At 32.7% G+C, this 17217-nt stretch overlaps 4 protein-coding genes across 4 annotated transcripts; all 4 read right to left on the reverse strand. All coding sequences in view use genetic code 12, as the record gives it.

Annotated features, from left to right (window-relative positions):
• Window positions 1-888: 888 nt before the first annotated feature.
• On the reverse strand, window positions 889-4530 carry CHS3 (chitin synthase; the record flags this gene model as incomplete). Its single annotated transcript, XM_717055.2, has 1 exon — window positions 889-4530. The coding sequence occupies one exon, from the start codon at window positions 4528-4530 to the stop codon at window positions 889-891; it is 3642 nt and encodes a 1213-aa protein (XP_722148.2).
• Window positions 4531-5887: 1357 nt separating this feature from the next.
• MON2 (Mon2p) lies at window positions 5888-10792 on the reverse strand (the record flags this gene model as incomplete). The annotated part of the gene is made up of 1 exon (XM_717057.2): window positions 5888-10792. One exon carries the CDS (start codon window positions 10790-10792, stop codon window positions 5888-5890), a length of 4905 nt encoding a protein of 1634 aa, XP_722150.2.
• A 486-nt stretch (window positions 10793-11278) lies between these two features.
• On the reverse strand, window positions 11279-12958 carry CAALFM_C113130CA (uncharacterized protein; the record flags this gene model as incomplete). The annotated part of the gene is made up of 1 exon (XM_717058.2): window positions 11279-12958. The coding sequence occupies one exon, from the start codon at window positions 12956-12958 to the stop codon at window positions 11279-11281; it is 1680 nt and encodes a 559-aa protein (XP_722151.1).
• A 596-nt stretch (window positions 12959-13554) lies between these two features.
• Window positions 13555-14364, reverse strand: TYE7 (regulatory transcription factor TYE7; the record flags this gene model as incomplete). The annotated part of the gene is made up of 1 exon (XM_717059.1): window positions 13555-14364. One exon carries the CDS (start codon window positions 14362-14364, stop codon window positions 13555-13557), a length of 810 nt encoding a protein of 269 aa, XP_722152.1.
• Window positions 14365-17217: the final 2853 nt, after the last annotated feature.

The following is a 17217-nucleotide window of genomic DNA, read 5'->3' on the forward strand; positions in this document are numbered from 1 at the left end:
AAACAGAACATCTCTTATTTCAAGTTATTATCTACATATATATATTCATGTTTATCCAGCACTGTTTGAGGTTTGACGTCAGTTGTTGTGGTATTTCAATGTTTCCCTTAAATGTTTGATTTAGTTTGATTTTTATTACCAATTGCTAAGCAAATCTCACAAGAATGCTAAATGTTCAGTATCCTACACAAGCTTTCCAGCTATTATCAACCAGGTGTTGTTTAATTTTGGGACCCTTGAGTATTAGCATTTCACAATGAGATAAAAAAACACTTCTATAAAGATTTGATATTTATTATATATGGTTTTGAAATTTGTATTATTTATTTAGGTGTACTAGTTTATAAATAGACTTTTGACATAATGGAATATGGTTTAGTTGTAATTTTAACTTTTCATCTATTCTGTAAAGGGGGTATGGTATAACTTTTCATTTTATTTTGGAAGGGTGTTTGTTATTGTCTCAAAACTGAAACATTTGCATTAATACCAACTGTGTTGACAACCCAGTAGTTGGTTGGTTGAATTGGTAACCATTGGTGCTAATACGCGTCTCACAATCTCCCCTGATTTACATAACATATACGCAAACTCCTCCTCCCCTTTCGCACTCACCTCGAGTCTGCAACAAATACGTACTCTCGTAGTAATTTCCACTTTGTTTCTCTTTGCAACAATTACGTGACTTCTTTTTTGTGTAGATGTAACAGATTCTGCAAAATGCATGTAATAAACAAAACAAAATTAGAAATACTCTGGAATCTATATAATGTTACAAGTAAATGACGCAAAAATATAATCTGTCTTTTTTATATTGTTAATAATTTTATATAACCATATACATAAATAAAAGTCCTTTCTCTCTCTATTTTTTAAGCTTTAACCCAATCAACTGGACCCTGAAGAAGATCCTTGACTTAAATCATCAATCAAATTTCCTCCAGTATTAGATGGATCCCAAGCAGCACCAGGAACAGCCAAATTATTACTAGAATTGTTTGTCAATTGTTGCTGTTGTTGCTGTTTTCTATTTTCAGTACTTCTACGTTCTCTTTCCCATTCTCTCCATCTTTTCATGGCAATCTTTGATGAATCAAATTTACCTTCAACAGCACTATGATCTCCTTTATCACCACCAGCAACTGTTCTTGTTTCACCCCAACTGAAATCATCAAATTTCCAATAGGCATAACTTGGTAACACAAAATTCCAAATTGGTAATGCGAAAAGATAAATGACAAAATAAACAAGATAAGATAAGGATGACACAGTAATGACAATTAAACAACCAGGTAACCCGAAAATAACTGCTAATAAAACCAAAGACATAACTGGAGTTGGTTTAGATACAATAGCAACAATAATCACATAAATAGTAAATGTAATGGCTGCTGGTAACACCAAAGTACCAATCAATTCAATGAAAATAACAAATTGCATAGAAAAACAGAAAGTACCACACAAATCTTTAACTAAAACTAATTCAAACAAATTGTGCACAGTAGAATTGATCCAACGACGACGTTGCGATAATAACACTTTAAATTTATCGGGGACAACAGTCTTACAAGCAGCTTTAGGAACAAACACTTGTTTTCTCGTAGGGAAAGTTCTCAACATCAATGAGGAAAGATAACGATCTTCACCCAATAATAACAAATTCTTACGATGTAAAGTATCAACCACATTATCAGAATATCTTTCCACGATATCAGGATTTGCCAAAATAGGCACCCAATATCCATCGGACCCCTTTGGTGCCTTGATTCTATACATACAGAAACAACCTGGTAAACAAGTAACCCCACCGAAAATCGATTCAAACGCCTTGGCTTGATGATGTGAAATATAATACTCAAAAACTTGAATTGCTGTAACCCAGGTTTGCGCCTTGTTAGAAATTTTTGTTTCTCCACATAATCCCATAATAGTTGGATCTTTAACCATTTCAGCAACCATATGAGTTAAAGAATCAGGGAAAACTTTCGTATCAGCATCCACCATCAATACAATCTCATAGAATTCTGCCATTAATCCTGTGATTCTCCAAATACTTTGTAACATTTCATATTCTAAACTAGTCATTCTTTCATCGAAAACAACTTTTTGTAAAAATGACATTAAAATGATTTGTGAATCACGCTTACCTCTATTACCTGGTTTTGGTGCACTGGCTTCTTCAGGGGTACCACATTTGACAATAGTAATCATCGGAATACGTTGTTGCTTTTCTGGTGGCACAGTTTCATCGTTATATTTATAAAACCCAGCATAAACTTTGGCCATATTATGACGTTTACTACCTTGGGCAACAGCAACATAGGAATAAGCTTCAACTTCATCTCTTGGCACAGTCAAGTCCGACATCATATCCAACACAATATCAGGAGTAGTTTCATCATTACCTGAACCTTTAATAATACCATCACAAATAACAAGAATTAATTTATGAGAATTAGGGTAATCGGTGGTGGCAATAGAATCTAAAGTGATACGAATACCTTCTTCATCTTCAGAATAACAAGTGACCAAATTAATTGTATGAGCTAATGGGTATCCAAATGGTTGATATTCAACTGGTGGTTGAGGAACAACATCTGGGTGAATAATATCTGGAGATAACCCATTAATGACAATAGAATCATCACCCATGGAATCAAATGGATTATAAGAAGACACTGGACGGTTCAATAAATCAGTGGAAGAACCTTGATCAGTTAAATAAAGATTGGATTGTCTACCATTAAATCCTCCACTAACACTTTTATTGGCATTATTACCACGTTTACCATATCCGTTACGTCCTAACAATGCCGCTTGGGTAGACATAGTGGTATATTTAAAAGTCTTGGAAAGAGCATTTGGATTATCATAATATTGTGATAAATCGGCATTTGGTCCCAATGACAATTTTTGAGCTCTATGGAAAACAGATTGTCTATTGGTTTTAGCTGCTTTATAATTGGCTCTGGCTTTCACAGGCACTGTCTTAACTTCAGCACCAATACCGTGATCATGATCGACCCAGTCTTCAATTTCTCTATTTCTTTTGGCCCAAGCCTTGGAATCATACATTGTTGCCCCCTGTTTTCTTGAAGTGACCCATTTAAACCAACAAGCCATAATAAATTTGACGACAACAACCGATAAAATAAACACCAAGGACATATACAACACAACTTTAGAGGCAATACAACCAATAGTATCAGTATCAATAGAACCAACTTTGATGATTTCGGTTAAACATCTAGCTGCTTGTCGTTCTTCAGAATTTGTCAAAACCAAAGATATATCCAATCCACGATAAGTTTCATCATCTCTTAATTTGTCAAATAATTCCGGATAAGTAACATCATCGGTTTCAATCCAATTTATCAAATCCAAATCTAACACATTCCCAGAATACACTACCAAGTTTCTTGAAGAATTCTTGACATCATCCCAAGTGAAATAAACATCACCATTGACTTTCAATTTGTAGTAGGCATCACGAGCGGTCTCACTAGTATGACATGCCCAACCTTTATAATAAGCAAATGTGTTATTTGGTTTGGTTGAACCATCTTGGTTGAAAAGACGACATGGCATATACCAAGCCAATTCATCACCATCGTAGGGAATAGAACAATTATCTCTTGGTTTAATCAAACCCTTACAGTTACCATTAACATTTTGGAAAAGAAATGATGCGTCTTTACCACCGGCATTCATGGGAGGATATAAAACATTAGAACCTGCTTGTATACCAGCTGCTTTAGGATGTTGTGACGAAGTCAAATCATAAGCTCTACCATTGATAATCAAATAACCTCCGTTGACATGATTAATTTGGGTTCTGACCACTTGACTCGAACAAACAGTTTTAGTGAAACCAAAAGTCAAATAAGCAACAAATGCCCCAACGTAAAGAATACAAGAAATCAACCCTATTTTTTCTCTCCAAGCGAATTGACGATCTTTTGTTGGTAATCCAAATAATTTCAATAATGGAGCTGGTGCCCAAAATGTAATAGCATAACAATAAACTTTCCAGAAATATATATCATGTTTAGGTTTAGCTGGTTTTTCGTTGTTCATTGGTCTTGAAGATGAAATGACTTGGTTTTTCTTGGGTGAACTACCATAATCGTTGATTTCATCATTTAATCCATAAACTTCACGTCCACCTTTTAGATCATTATTTTGGTCACTGCTAACATTGGGTGAAGCATTGTGTATATCCATTAAGGGGATCCCTTCGTCTTCTTCTTCCTCTTGATGTGGTGGAGTAGCGTAATTACTCAAATGTGATCTTGATGTTGATAATTCATTTGATTTACGAGGATCAACACCAGTTGAAGATGGTTGTACTTTAATATGATTAGATTCTTGATTTGCAACTTGAGTATAATGGAATCGTGGATGGCTTTCATCCATTCTTGATCTTTCTGGTCTAATTAATGATTTCTTTCTTCCTAAACCTTCACCAGATTCAGGATCAAATTCTGAATAGCCTCTTCGAGGACTAGAACTATCTCTAAAATTAGACATAGTGAATGATATTGAATATGGAATAAATGTAGAAGAAGAAGATTAAGCGGGTTGTCTGTTGTCTGTCGTCTGTCTATAAGTTTTGGTATAATGCAAGGGATATAATGTTTTAATTGTAATTGAAAACGTAGCTCTTTTTAGTTCTAAAAATTTTTTTTCCTTCTTTGTTTTTGTATTGTTTGGAATTTTTAGAAAAAAAAAGGAATTTGATTTCAGATTTTTAAGCGAATGATCTGTGTGAAAATACTAATCCAATCCAACTATTGAAGAAATGGGTATATAATAAGTTGATGCAAGGAAATGAAATAAGATAGTAAGTTTCTATAGTATAATCAACATAGAAAGGAAAAGGAGGAAAGGAAAAAGAAGAGTGATAAATTTCGTGAATCTTGGTTTCCAAATCAAAGAAAGGAGGGAGTTGGTTGTAAATGAAATGGAAGAATGAAAGAAAAAAATTTCTGTGTAAAGGCTTTTTTTTTAGTAAGCAAGAAAGAAGAAGGCGGGACACGAAAAAATAATATTTACTAATGAAATTTTCAGCAGGTCTTTTTACAACATTAATTCTTGGTTGGTGTTATAACCTCATTATCTTCTTATTACCACATAAAATGTTCCTCCTCATTCAACTTACAATTATCTTCTAGTCCTATTGCATCTATAATGTTACATGTAACATACATTGACAGTAATATTCGATGCAAAAAAAACAAGAGAAAATGACATATAAAAGTCGTGTAACAAACACCAATTACTACCTGTTTCGGAATGTTTGTTATTATTTTTTTTTTCTGGATCAGTAATTGGTCCACACACTACTATCAATCTAATTTTAGCAATTTAATCATTAACCACAAACACACAAAATCAACGTCATTTTTCAATCAATCTTCATAACAAATAACAAGGCTCAGTCAAATTATATCATAATCTTTTTTTTTTGGCATAGCTTCAAAATGGATAAGTTGGTTGGTTATTTGTAGTAACCAAACCTTTAAGATCTTGAAAGAATTTAGTTAGTCCTCGTCTAGACTTCTGTTCCACACTTGGTAGCAATTGGGGCGAAGCAGTTATTGTTTTGTGTTACACTTAAATGAAACACCGGCAAATTTCTCTAGACGAAGAAGGATGATTGTCGGTGGTGGTACCTGAAACTACCACACAATGCATTGTAAGAACAACAATGATACTACGGCTAAGCGCAATTATTTCCAAGCATCATGTTTTACTGGATACACGAGACCAAGTCGTCCTTAAAATAAATCAACCTCGGAGACTGTCAACGTGTGGGTTCTATATCGTTTCACTTCTATTATTTACACAATAATTACATAACTCTCCAATTGTCTAGTCTCATTCGTTACAGTGAGATTTTGATCAACACTTGAGGCAATACTTTGTCTAAATTATTAATTCTTGATGAATAAGGAATTAATTGAATCAACAAACGTGATAATTTCTTCAAATCATCATTATTGTTATTTTTCACTGACAATTCATTCAACCCGTTCAATATCATTAACAATTCTTTCTGTTGAACAATTGGAATTGGACATTTATATACTAATTTGATATCATTCAAAATTCTTCTAAATGTAAAACTAGCTCTCAAAATCAAATACTTTTCACACAATTGTTTCAAAACAATTTTTTGTGAATCAGTATTGGTATCTTTTCCAAGCAGAAAATTTATCAATTCTTCTAGACAATTTAATCTGATTCGTAAATTTGGATATTTTTCAATAGATTCAGTCGTACCGAAAAATTCATCAAATTTATATAATGTCAAATTATCAATCGTTTTGTCAACAGTATATTTCTCTTGATCCATTAATCTAATTTCTAAATCGTTAAATTTATACAAATATGAATTCTCATAAAGTTTAATCACCAAATCTTCAATCATGTGCTGATTGTTTTCATATTTCAACAATTCTGGTAATACTAATTCTATCAATTCGTGGTATTGAGTAATATTGATTTCTTGGTTTTTTTCATCATACGCAATAAAACTAATTTCAATTCTTTGAATAATTAATTTCCAAAATTCATCATTAGTTAATAAATTGTTATTGTCACGATGATTGATCAATTTCTTGATAATTTTAACAAATATAAGATCACTTTCAATCCAGAGTGATGATAATGATTGTTCTTTCCCGGAATTATTTATTCCAATTGACTTATTTTCAATAATTTCAAGTAATGATTTCAAACATTTCATTATGGCATTATCGTTTCCAATACTCGAGAAAACCCCATCAAAGTTGTTCAAATTTTCATTTAATAAATTCAAACTCAAATGACTAAATGCAACAAATGTAGGTAATTTATTCTTGACAATCTCATTGTTTTGTAATTTGGTTTCAATTCTATTTCTAATTCCATAGGGATAAATAATAATATTACTCAATTGTTGTATCACCAAAGGTTCAAATTCTGGACGCAAATTAATATTGTTGTCAACATTACTCAAAAGTTTCAAATTCTGCAAAATAGAATTTTGCAAATTGGTTGGTTTTGCATTATCAGATTGATTACTTGGTAATACGGGGTACATTCCACATTTGTTGAAAATATTGATTATTAAATCCATATCTGAAATTGACAAATCTTTTGATGTTATCTTATATAAAGGTAGGAAGCATTGCATGTATTGAACCAAAGACTCTTGATAATTGTTATTAATCAAATCGTACTCAATTGGGAATTGTGACCAAATCTTGAAAAACAAATCACCCACTTGCTTATTTATGTTCTTACTCCCTCCATAGGAAGTCATTAAATCTTGTAATGATTTAAAAATTTTCAAGTTTAAATCAATCCATTGTAATTTCAATAATTTATCAAAATAATCAATCAAATATTGCCATTTCACAACAATGCCATTACCATTATCGTCGTTCAAAACAAATTTGTTGTAAAGACTAATTAATCCTGTGAAAATCAATTGTAAACTATCTAACCAATCTTTACCTCTTGATTCAGGAACAATAGTGAAAAAATTGGGTAAAAGAACAATATCATAAATCATATCCCAAGATTTATTCTTCAACACATTCCCATGAACATCTATGATTTGATAAAATGTTTGAATAGCACCATCTCTTACTTGTGCTCTATTAATTTCATGTTTAGATATTTTCGCCAAACTTAATAATAAATAAATGTTTAAATAAATGTAAAAATTATAACTTTCAATTTTTTCTCCACTAATAAGTTCAAGAAGTTTGTTTTCATCATCATGTATTTCAGTTTGCTTATCATGTGATTTCAGGACTGTCTCACATTTGAATGATACCATTCTTGATTTTAATGAATCACTAATCAACCAAAAATAACTAACTGAACTAAATGATATATTCAAATCATATTGTTGATAAACAAAGTTGGACAATGTATCAATTAACAATTTAAATTGATTAAATGGGAGAGTAGACAAAAATTCATCGAGAATTAATTTTAAAGTGTCAAATGATTTTTCAACCAAAAGCTGAGTTTTGTCCTTGAGTAAAACCCCTTCATCAGATCTGGTATCATCACCATTGATAGTATCCTCTACTTCATCTTTCTTTACTGCACGGAAAGGCGTATTCAAAAGTTTAAATACTTCATTCCATGTTTGTTGATAATTTTTATCATACTTGTCAATCAATGTATGCAATGTGGTAAGAATCAAAAGATGGATTTCTGTTTCACGATTATTGATTAATAATTCTTTCGACGATCCCATGCCAAATAATTTTTCCAAATATCCATTCAACCCATTCAATGTTTTTTGAGAAGTTTCTTCAATCAAATCATCATGTTGAAATCCAAAAACTGCCACAGTCTCAATAACCTTCATATACATTTCAACAACATAATTTCTTAAACTGAAATGAATATTTCTTTTCGTTCCCAAATCAATGAAATACGAACTAATGATGTCCCATGATTCCTCATCTTTAATTAACCAATTATGAAATTCATCGATTTCACTAACTTGAGCCAACCTTGAAACAAAATAACTCTTGTTAAAACTGGATATAGGTAATTCATCTTCATATTTCTCATTATCAACATCCAAAGCAAAATCGGATAATCTAGTTAAGGTGATGAGTATGGTTCTAAACGTTTCAACTGAACTATCACCAATGCTTACATATAATTTCTTTATGGAGTTTTCCACATTTGTCACATCTTGTGCACTGATTTGTGGTTTCTTTGATTCCTTTAATGTTTGCTGTACCTTGGTGTTGTTGAAATATGGACTAAACTGATCAGGTCCATCGAGATAATACCCACACCATTGAAGGGCAATCCAAATAATATTCCAAGAGTCTTGTAATGTAGATTTTAAAGATATTGCAGTGTTAACCAATACTCGAAGACAAACAACATGACGTGAATTAAAATACCTTGAAGTTAATGCACTATGTGGTGCAGCCACCGGTGTCGATCTAGTAGAGGAAGTACTAGAAGTATTCGCTTGATTTGTTTCATTACTCCCTTCTCCAGCAATTGACGTGCTTATGGATTCAACCAAAGATCCACCAAATGCTAACAAATGTTTTTTCTGTTCTTGCAACATTGACCCCGATGAATGCGATTGTGAATTTATTTCATTGGTATCATTTTTACTGGTATTCTTAATGATTGCCTTTGCCAAAATCACTAACAAACGATCCCTGGTGGCTGTTATTCCTAATAAGCCAGTGGCATGGGTGAATTTTTGAAACGACTTAATCAATATATTAAAACTATCATCATCCATTGACGTGTAAATGAAATTCTCGTATAATAAACTAACATCAACACCACAACCTTCGATCAATGCATTTGCTAATTCGACATCAGCTTCTAAACTAATTGGATCTTTAGATTCATCGTTCAAATTATAAACAAAATTAGCCACACCATCAGAAAAAAGTATTAATATTTGATAAATCAAATAAATCCCATACGTAGATGGAATATTGCCAGGTGGTTCTAATTTATCCAAATGATCAAGGACCAGTGGTTTCAAATTTGAAGTTGTACGCGATAAGTAATTGCCGTTGGAGCCATGTAAAGCAGAACCACTAGAACTAGATCCATCAGTTGAAAAGGTACCTGGAGCCAATCTTGAAACTGGTCTGACAATGTCATCAACAATGGTGTTGCTTTTTTGTAAATATACCATAAACACACTGAATAATTCTTTCAATACATTCTTCATCAGCTTATTATAATCAAATTGTTGAAAAATTAATTTAAGTACCAGAAAATCACTAAACAAATTTTTGAGTAGTTCAAGAACCATGTACTTTTCCCAATTAGATTCTCTTTCCTCCGTTTCTCCTCCATCAATTACCAAATGACAGAAAAAGGACAAGACAATTTCACTCTCTATCTTGAGGTTTTCTAATTGGGTTGATAATAGAACATTCATAATTCTTATTGTTCTATTCACTAATGGGAAGTTTTTTGTGACAGAATTTAAGATTTTCAACATTGATGGGAAAAGTCGTACCCGCAACAAGTAAGTCAATTCCTTATGAGTTTGAAATAAAACTTGATGCCCATGAACAATGCTCTCCACGATTTCAAGCACTGAATATAATTTTATGTGTATAGAGTCTTTCAAATAAGTGGGTGATTCATTATCAATAAAGTTGCATAAATCCTGAAATATTAAAAACCCTTCATGCGACAATGAATCTAACTTCACGGTTTCATCATTATCTATCACCACTTCATGCTCTTTCTTCTTTTCATTAGAACTTTCACCAATACTATCATATATATTTGTAAACAATTGTTGCAATGTTGCTGAAGCAGTATTTACCACCATTGAGGATTTATTATTCGCTGTCAAACTAGAACATATGGCTAACATGTCAAGTAAATTTGTTCCCGTTATTGGATATTTTTGCATCAATGCCGGTAAACATTGTAAGATTCTCAATTGAATGTCAACAGCTAAATTAGAAGCTTCCAGTAAACATAGTAAAGCCTGAGTAATATCCAGTTCAGGAATCAAATGAGCCAATATTAATTTGTGAATCACTGGTATTGAAATATTAGTCAATTTGATGTTTCCTGATTTACAAGATAAAATAAACGGTTTCAATATTTCCTCTTTGTGATCCTCTTTATTAATCTCTTGAATTGGGACTACTAGTGAATAACTTTTTAGTACTTTAATTGCAGCCTCACATGACAGTCTAATATCAGGAAACCTTCTTTTGGAATCCGTTAATAGTCCATTGAGGTCTCCAATCAACAGCTGAACATTAGACATCTGGTGTTTTTTAAGAACTTTAAACAAATGAAATCTGTATATGTGTTAAAAAAATGAAAGAATATATACGTGATAATACTTAGGATATTTGCAAACTGTCTGTGTTGTCTTTATTGATTTTTCTCTCTCACATTTTTTTGTTTGGTGATTTTTCCAATTTGTTGTTGTTGTTGTTGTTGTCTCTTTGTTCTGCAGTTGAGCTAATTTTTTTTGGCGATTGTATGCATACAATGAAACTGATACCACCGCCACCAAAAAGTTTGGCACGATCTCTACGTCCAAGTCAATTCTTACAACGACCAAATTATTTAGTACGCTGCCGATTTATACTGGTGGTACTATAAATACGTTTGTTTTCGTAATAGAGTAGACATCATGTCAAAAGTTACTTAAATTGCCAAATAATAGTACAATGTATATTTACAATACTATCTAACTTCATAAACATGCATCATGTCATCAAAATCGTACAAATTTCTTATCATGTCAGCACCAGAAATTGACAAATCTGTGCATAATTGATTTCTTTGGTTCCATCTCCTTTTCAAATTCCATTGCTTGCAATTCAAAATCACTATCAACAATATTTCTTCCTGTAGTGATATCTATATCTTTTGCCTTGATATACCATGACCAATTTTTGGTCCAAAGCTTGTGCCCAACATAGAAAACCAACACAATAGGAACAGCAAGATAAGCTTGGAAAAACGTGGATGCATTTAACGATTTACCATTAATAGGATATAACCCAACATAAAACTGCGCCATTAAAATTAAAACATTTATAAGCATGGAAAAATAAGCTCCATAATCTCCACCAATAGCTTTGAATGGAACGTTTTTGGAATCGATACCTTGCACTTTACAAGCATAGTTCACTCTTATTTGGGCCAATGAAATTGAAAACCAAATAAATATACATGATAAACCACTTAATGCCAATAACCAATTAAACACAACAGCTTGACTACTTGATGAACCAACAAATCCAATAAGACCGAAGGCAAGAGCTATGATAATTGAATATATTGGTCTTCCCTTTTGATCCACATAAGCCAAAAACTTTGGTCCATGGCCCGCTTCTGCTAAGGCAACTAATGGCTTGTATGTAGCAAAAACACTAGCATTAGCCACTGATAATAATGCAGACAAAATGACAGCATTGAAAATAGAAGGCAAGACTTTGATTCCACCGTTGGAAATTGCAATAACAAAAGGTGACACAGGCCAACTTGAGTTACCCATTAATTTGGGATCGTCGTGTCTAATCAAGAAACATACTATCACAATAACAAGCATGTAAAAAATTAAGATTCTCCAAAATATTTGCTTGATGGTTTTATTTAAAGATTTACGTGGATTTGATGTTTCTGCAGCGGCAATTGCTGCTAATTCAGTTCCGGAATAACTGAAAGCCAGGTTAACCAAAGTATTACAAATACCATGAAACCCGTTGACGAATGGAGGGTGCCAGTTACGACCTCCAATGTATCCTTGTTCCCCGCCTCCAGCTGCTAGTATAACTCCTAGAATACAAAATCCAGCTATGGCGACTACTTTGATTACTGAAAACAAACTTTCTCCGTAACCATAACCTTTGACACCAAATATACTGATTCCCACAATAACAACCCAAAATATTGCCACCCATACTGCAGGGTCGATTTTGTCAGTCCAATATTGAATAGTTAATGAAGCAGCAACCAAAGATAAAGGAATATTGACAATCCATTGTAAACAATAATTCCAATTCATGGCAAACCCCCACGATTCATCAATAAAACGAGTATTGTAGACAAGGAAGTTACCTCTAACAGGATATGAACTTGTCAATTCTCCTAATGCTTGCACAATGAAAAACATCAATATAGCAACAATAAAATATCCAATAACAGTACCACCAGGACCTGCAGACGATATCATGGATGCACTCGATATGAATAACCCACTACCAATGCATGACGATAGAGCAATTAGTTTAACTTGATATCCTTTCAATAAGTCATCCGGAGTAGTTATCTCATCAGAAGTAACTTGTAAATCTCTGTTAACCCTGAACGAGTAAATGAAATTTTTGATTGGGTTTTTGGTCGATGCAGTTGAAAAACTTTGGTATGATTCACTTAGTATAGAGTCTTGCTCCTTTTTGGGGGTTGGATATGACATGAGGAATATATATACTTAGGTGTATGGGGTTTGCAAGAATAAAAGTGATAAAGTATCGGTGACAATTACCAATAGCAAATATATCCGTTGTTAAATGCTAGATTGTTTTGAGTCATTCCTCATCATAAGTTGGGATTAAAATTTTTTTTTTTTCATTTTATAGGGAATAGTAAACAATAATAAGCATCTCAATATCCATAAGATCAATTTTGCCGCAGAGTGTTCATTTGCCGCAAAAAAAAAAATGGCAATGTTAACGCTGCCATTCATTTATTCGCTAGTATAAGTCCGATGCATGGAGATGAGGCAAAAAAATTAAAATATGACCAGCACCAATTAGCTTTAAACCAACATCACTATGCCTGTTCCAATGTAAAGTTGAAACTAGAGGGAAGAGATGCATTTAGCTGCACTCTTTAATCAACACATAAAAAAGTATATTTAAATATAAAAAAATCTATCTATCAAAGAATAAAAGACATAAAATACATCAACACATTAAAGAATAATAATATAAAATAGCACTAATAATAAAAAGGACCCAGAAGAAACGAAACAAATAATAAAAAGACTCTAAAAGAAGAATAAAAAAATAATCATATTTCACCACCCAATTTAATAACTTGTTCTCTTAATTTTTGATTTTCAGCCATGTATTCTTCTTCCTTTTTCTGTAAATGAAGAATATACTCAGTAGCTTTCTCCAAGATCATCGACTTATTAAGTCTAGTATTATTCTTGGCTTCAGCTTCAGTTTCATTTTCTTCACCAGTTTCAAAAGCAGTCTTTTCAAAAGCCACCCAAGGAATGATTTTCTGAATGCCGGCAATCTTGGCATTAATGTTGATTCTATACCTCTTTTCAATTTTGTTATGAGCTTTCTTTTGTGATTCGGTCAACTTCTTTCTTGGTGCTCTTCTCTTTGGTTTAGTAGCTGCCTTCGTACCTGGTTCTTGTTTGATTTTTGGTTGTTCTTTTAGTATTGATTTGGTTTCAAAAGCGAATTCCAAAGCATCTAGTCTAGCTTGATTGTGGTTTTCTAATTTGACTTTAACCTCATCTAAGTTTTGCGCAATACTGTCTGATGTGGCATTAGTTTCTGGACTATTGGCTAACGATATGTCGTTAGATGAAGAAGTGAAATCATCATTAGAGAAAATGTTAACACCTTCAAAAATTGAATTGAAGTTAATAGGATTTGGTGGTTGGCTATAATTGATATCGGAGTTGCTTGTGGTTTGCGAGATCGGAACAGAATTTGCAATCAAACCGTTCATCCAATAATCTTGAGGGTTTTCGTTTGTAGTGACAGGAGATAATGGAACCGAATAGCTAATATATTCATTCATGACATTGTTGTTGTTGTTGTTAGCGTTCAATTGATTTTCTTGCTGGAATGAACTCATAATTGAAATTGTAATTGCTTAGTACACCGTTGACACCTGTTTATAATAAATATAAATGAATAATAAATAATGAAAACAAAAAAAGGAAAATGAATTTCCTATACGAGAATTATATTAATTTGAAAACGAAGGGACATTTCCTGTTATTTTTATATTAATTTGCAAGTTCATTCTTATCTTTAGGGGATTGAGTTCGGATTAACTTGCTTACAATATTAACCAAATACATACCATTTTTCACGAAATGGTCAATACAAGGCAGTGGTCACAAAAGGCTTAAAGTTCCTAATGAACGTTTCTTGTCGTTTCTTTTCTCAACTAACAAACTAAAGAAAAAAAAAAAATAAGATTTTGTGACCCAAACAAATTCATTAACACCTTAAACATAAATCGATCACTTATCTTCAAATTACAATGAGATCCAAACAACGATAGTAAATTTTTTTTAGAATACTGGAAAGGAGGAATGGAATCACGTAGAATGAATAATCACCTCACTTTTAAGCCAAATTAATGAATAATAGTCCATTGTGCATAAGTCTAGGATGTTTTTTTCTTCCTCTATTCAGAAAATCTACATAGTAAATTAGTTTTGTACCATATGCAATGCTCAAATATAGAAAGGTTTGTCAAAAAATCAGCTAATTTTTACACGTTGTTGATGTAGATGAAGCCAACATTTTATTCCCGTACACACTTTAATCGTGAATTTAGAATGTTTCACTTTCTGTTGTGTGTGTTACTATTCTTCTTTTTTTTGTTTTCATTTTTGCCCTGAATGACCTGGAAAAACCTAGTTTTTCCGAAACCGTGAAGCGCCGTATTTTCAATAACCCTAGTCGAAATAGAAATTTTATTTTGAATTGCCTTTCCTTTTTTTTACAATTTGATTGTTCTCAGAGTAGATTTGGTTTTTTTTTAAAAAAGACAAGTCAAAAAACTGTGAGAGCAAGAGTTTTATGCATGGCCTTAAGGAAAATGAATAATCGGAGTATGGTAATCTTTTACACGGAATATGGCAATATGTTTTTCTAAAGCAAAGCCTAGCTTATATGCACGCCTCGCAAATTTTAACCATTTTTTTTTTGGTAAACAATACAAATAGCAAGAATTGTAAGAATTTGCGTTTATACTATGATAGAGGATAGTTAAAGACAATGTAGAATGTGTGTGTATTTGTTTATATAGTTAGTATCACTTTCTGGATTTCCGGCAAATTTGTTTCCGCAATCGAAATTCGTAAACCACATATATATAAGCTTTAAAGAACCCCAGCACTTGTCGGAACTTTTTCATTGTTGTATATGCCCATACTATCCGAACTGTAGAGATATAGTCCAGCAGAATCTTTTAGTAACACTAGGCCTTGCATTTCAAACGTTTGAGAGAGTTTATACCGCCTTTGAAAGTGGAGATACTTGCACATCCATAGAGGCTTCTATTGAGAGTAGGTAAAAGCCACCATAAGAATAGCCCTACAAAACACCCAAGAAAAATTAACAAATGAGGCAACTATCACGAAAAACTAAAGACCTCGGGTCTTCTTTCGACCCTTTTATTATCTCCACTCATACGTTTGTATTGAAAGCAATTAAGTGGCGGCATAGCTTTTTACACCAGGGCTTCCTATCCATTTATAGACTGTGCTTTTTTCTTTGCCATGTTGTAGCATTGAGCAATCAATGCACATTCCGCCGACACCCCCATGCACTTTCTCCTCTTTTTCTACTACGGTTCATGATTAACAAAACTTCTGGTTCCGTAAAAAGAGCAATGTCTCAGTTGAATTGGGGATATTATTTTCTTGGCTATTATCATTCATCCCTCATTCTAAATTGTGGTTACTGCTTTGTTATTGCAATTGTTCTGTAATCTACATCTCTTTCTTTCATCGGGGTTTGTTTTCTTTTTGCGCAGTTCAACAATGGACTGCATTTGTTGAATTATGAATAATGAATTGACCAATTGGACACGGCGACAGCATTCATTTTGTTGGAGTAATGCTGTCCCCTATCTTACAATGCAAGTATCATACTATCAAAATGCAAAAGCTCACCCAAAAGTATTAAAAAGAATTTCAAAACACGCAGATCAATGTCGATTAAAGATGCCTAAAAAAAAGGGGATAGAAAAAGAAAAATAGCAACTCGTGCTTTAAACTATACTCAACTTCTTTTTTTGTCATTGAATTCTTCCTTCTAAAAAGTCTTATCTCCTAAAACCTAAAGGAGATCCGACAATCTTAGACAAGTGGCTTATGAAGAACACTTTCTTGCACCAGGGCTCATAAAGGAATATAAACTTGTTTCAATTTCATGTTTGTAGTGACAATTCATGTATTGGATTTCTCCAGCACTCCATAAAATATCGGATTCAAACCCCCACACATCCGAATGGTGAATTTATGCTTGCGTTTTGCAATGTTCATTTTTGACGTCATATTCTTGCATTAGTTTTGTCTCTTCCTAGTTATGTATGTTGACGATATACCCCTTGCAAAGAAAAAAGATCGGTTATTGAAGGGTAATAGAAATGAGACGATGATAGCAACACAACCAGAAATAATGATAAGAGGAAAGGATTTACGTATTTTGCAATTGATTCTTGTAGTTCTAGTATTTCTTTTGACGATATCAAAATCTGGTTGTAGAAGCTGTAAGCTATCTAAATAACAAACGATGTAGTCCTACACGTGTTTTGGAGATAGTACTAAAGAACTTTTGTTTTAAATAACTATGCAGACCGTAGCAATTATCAATATTAAATGAATATAACAAGACAAATAGTGTATTCCCCATAATTGAATTTTTTGCAAGAATTGTGTGTGAGAACAGGTTGTGTAACATGGTAAGA

This window comes from Candida albicans, chromosome 1 (genome assembly GCF_000182965.3).
Source record: "Candida albicans SC5314 chromosome 1, complete sequence".
Classification (NCBI taxonomy): domain Eukaryota; kingdom Fungi; phylum Ascomycota; class Pichiomycetes; order Serinales; family Debaryomycetaceae; genus Candida; species Candida albicans.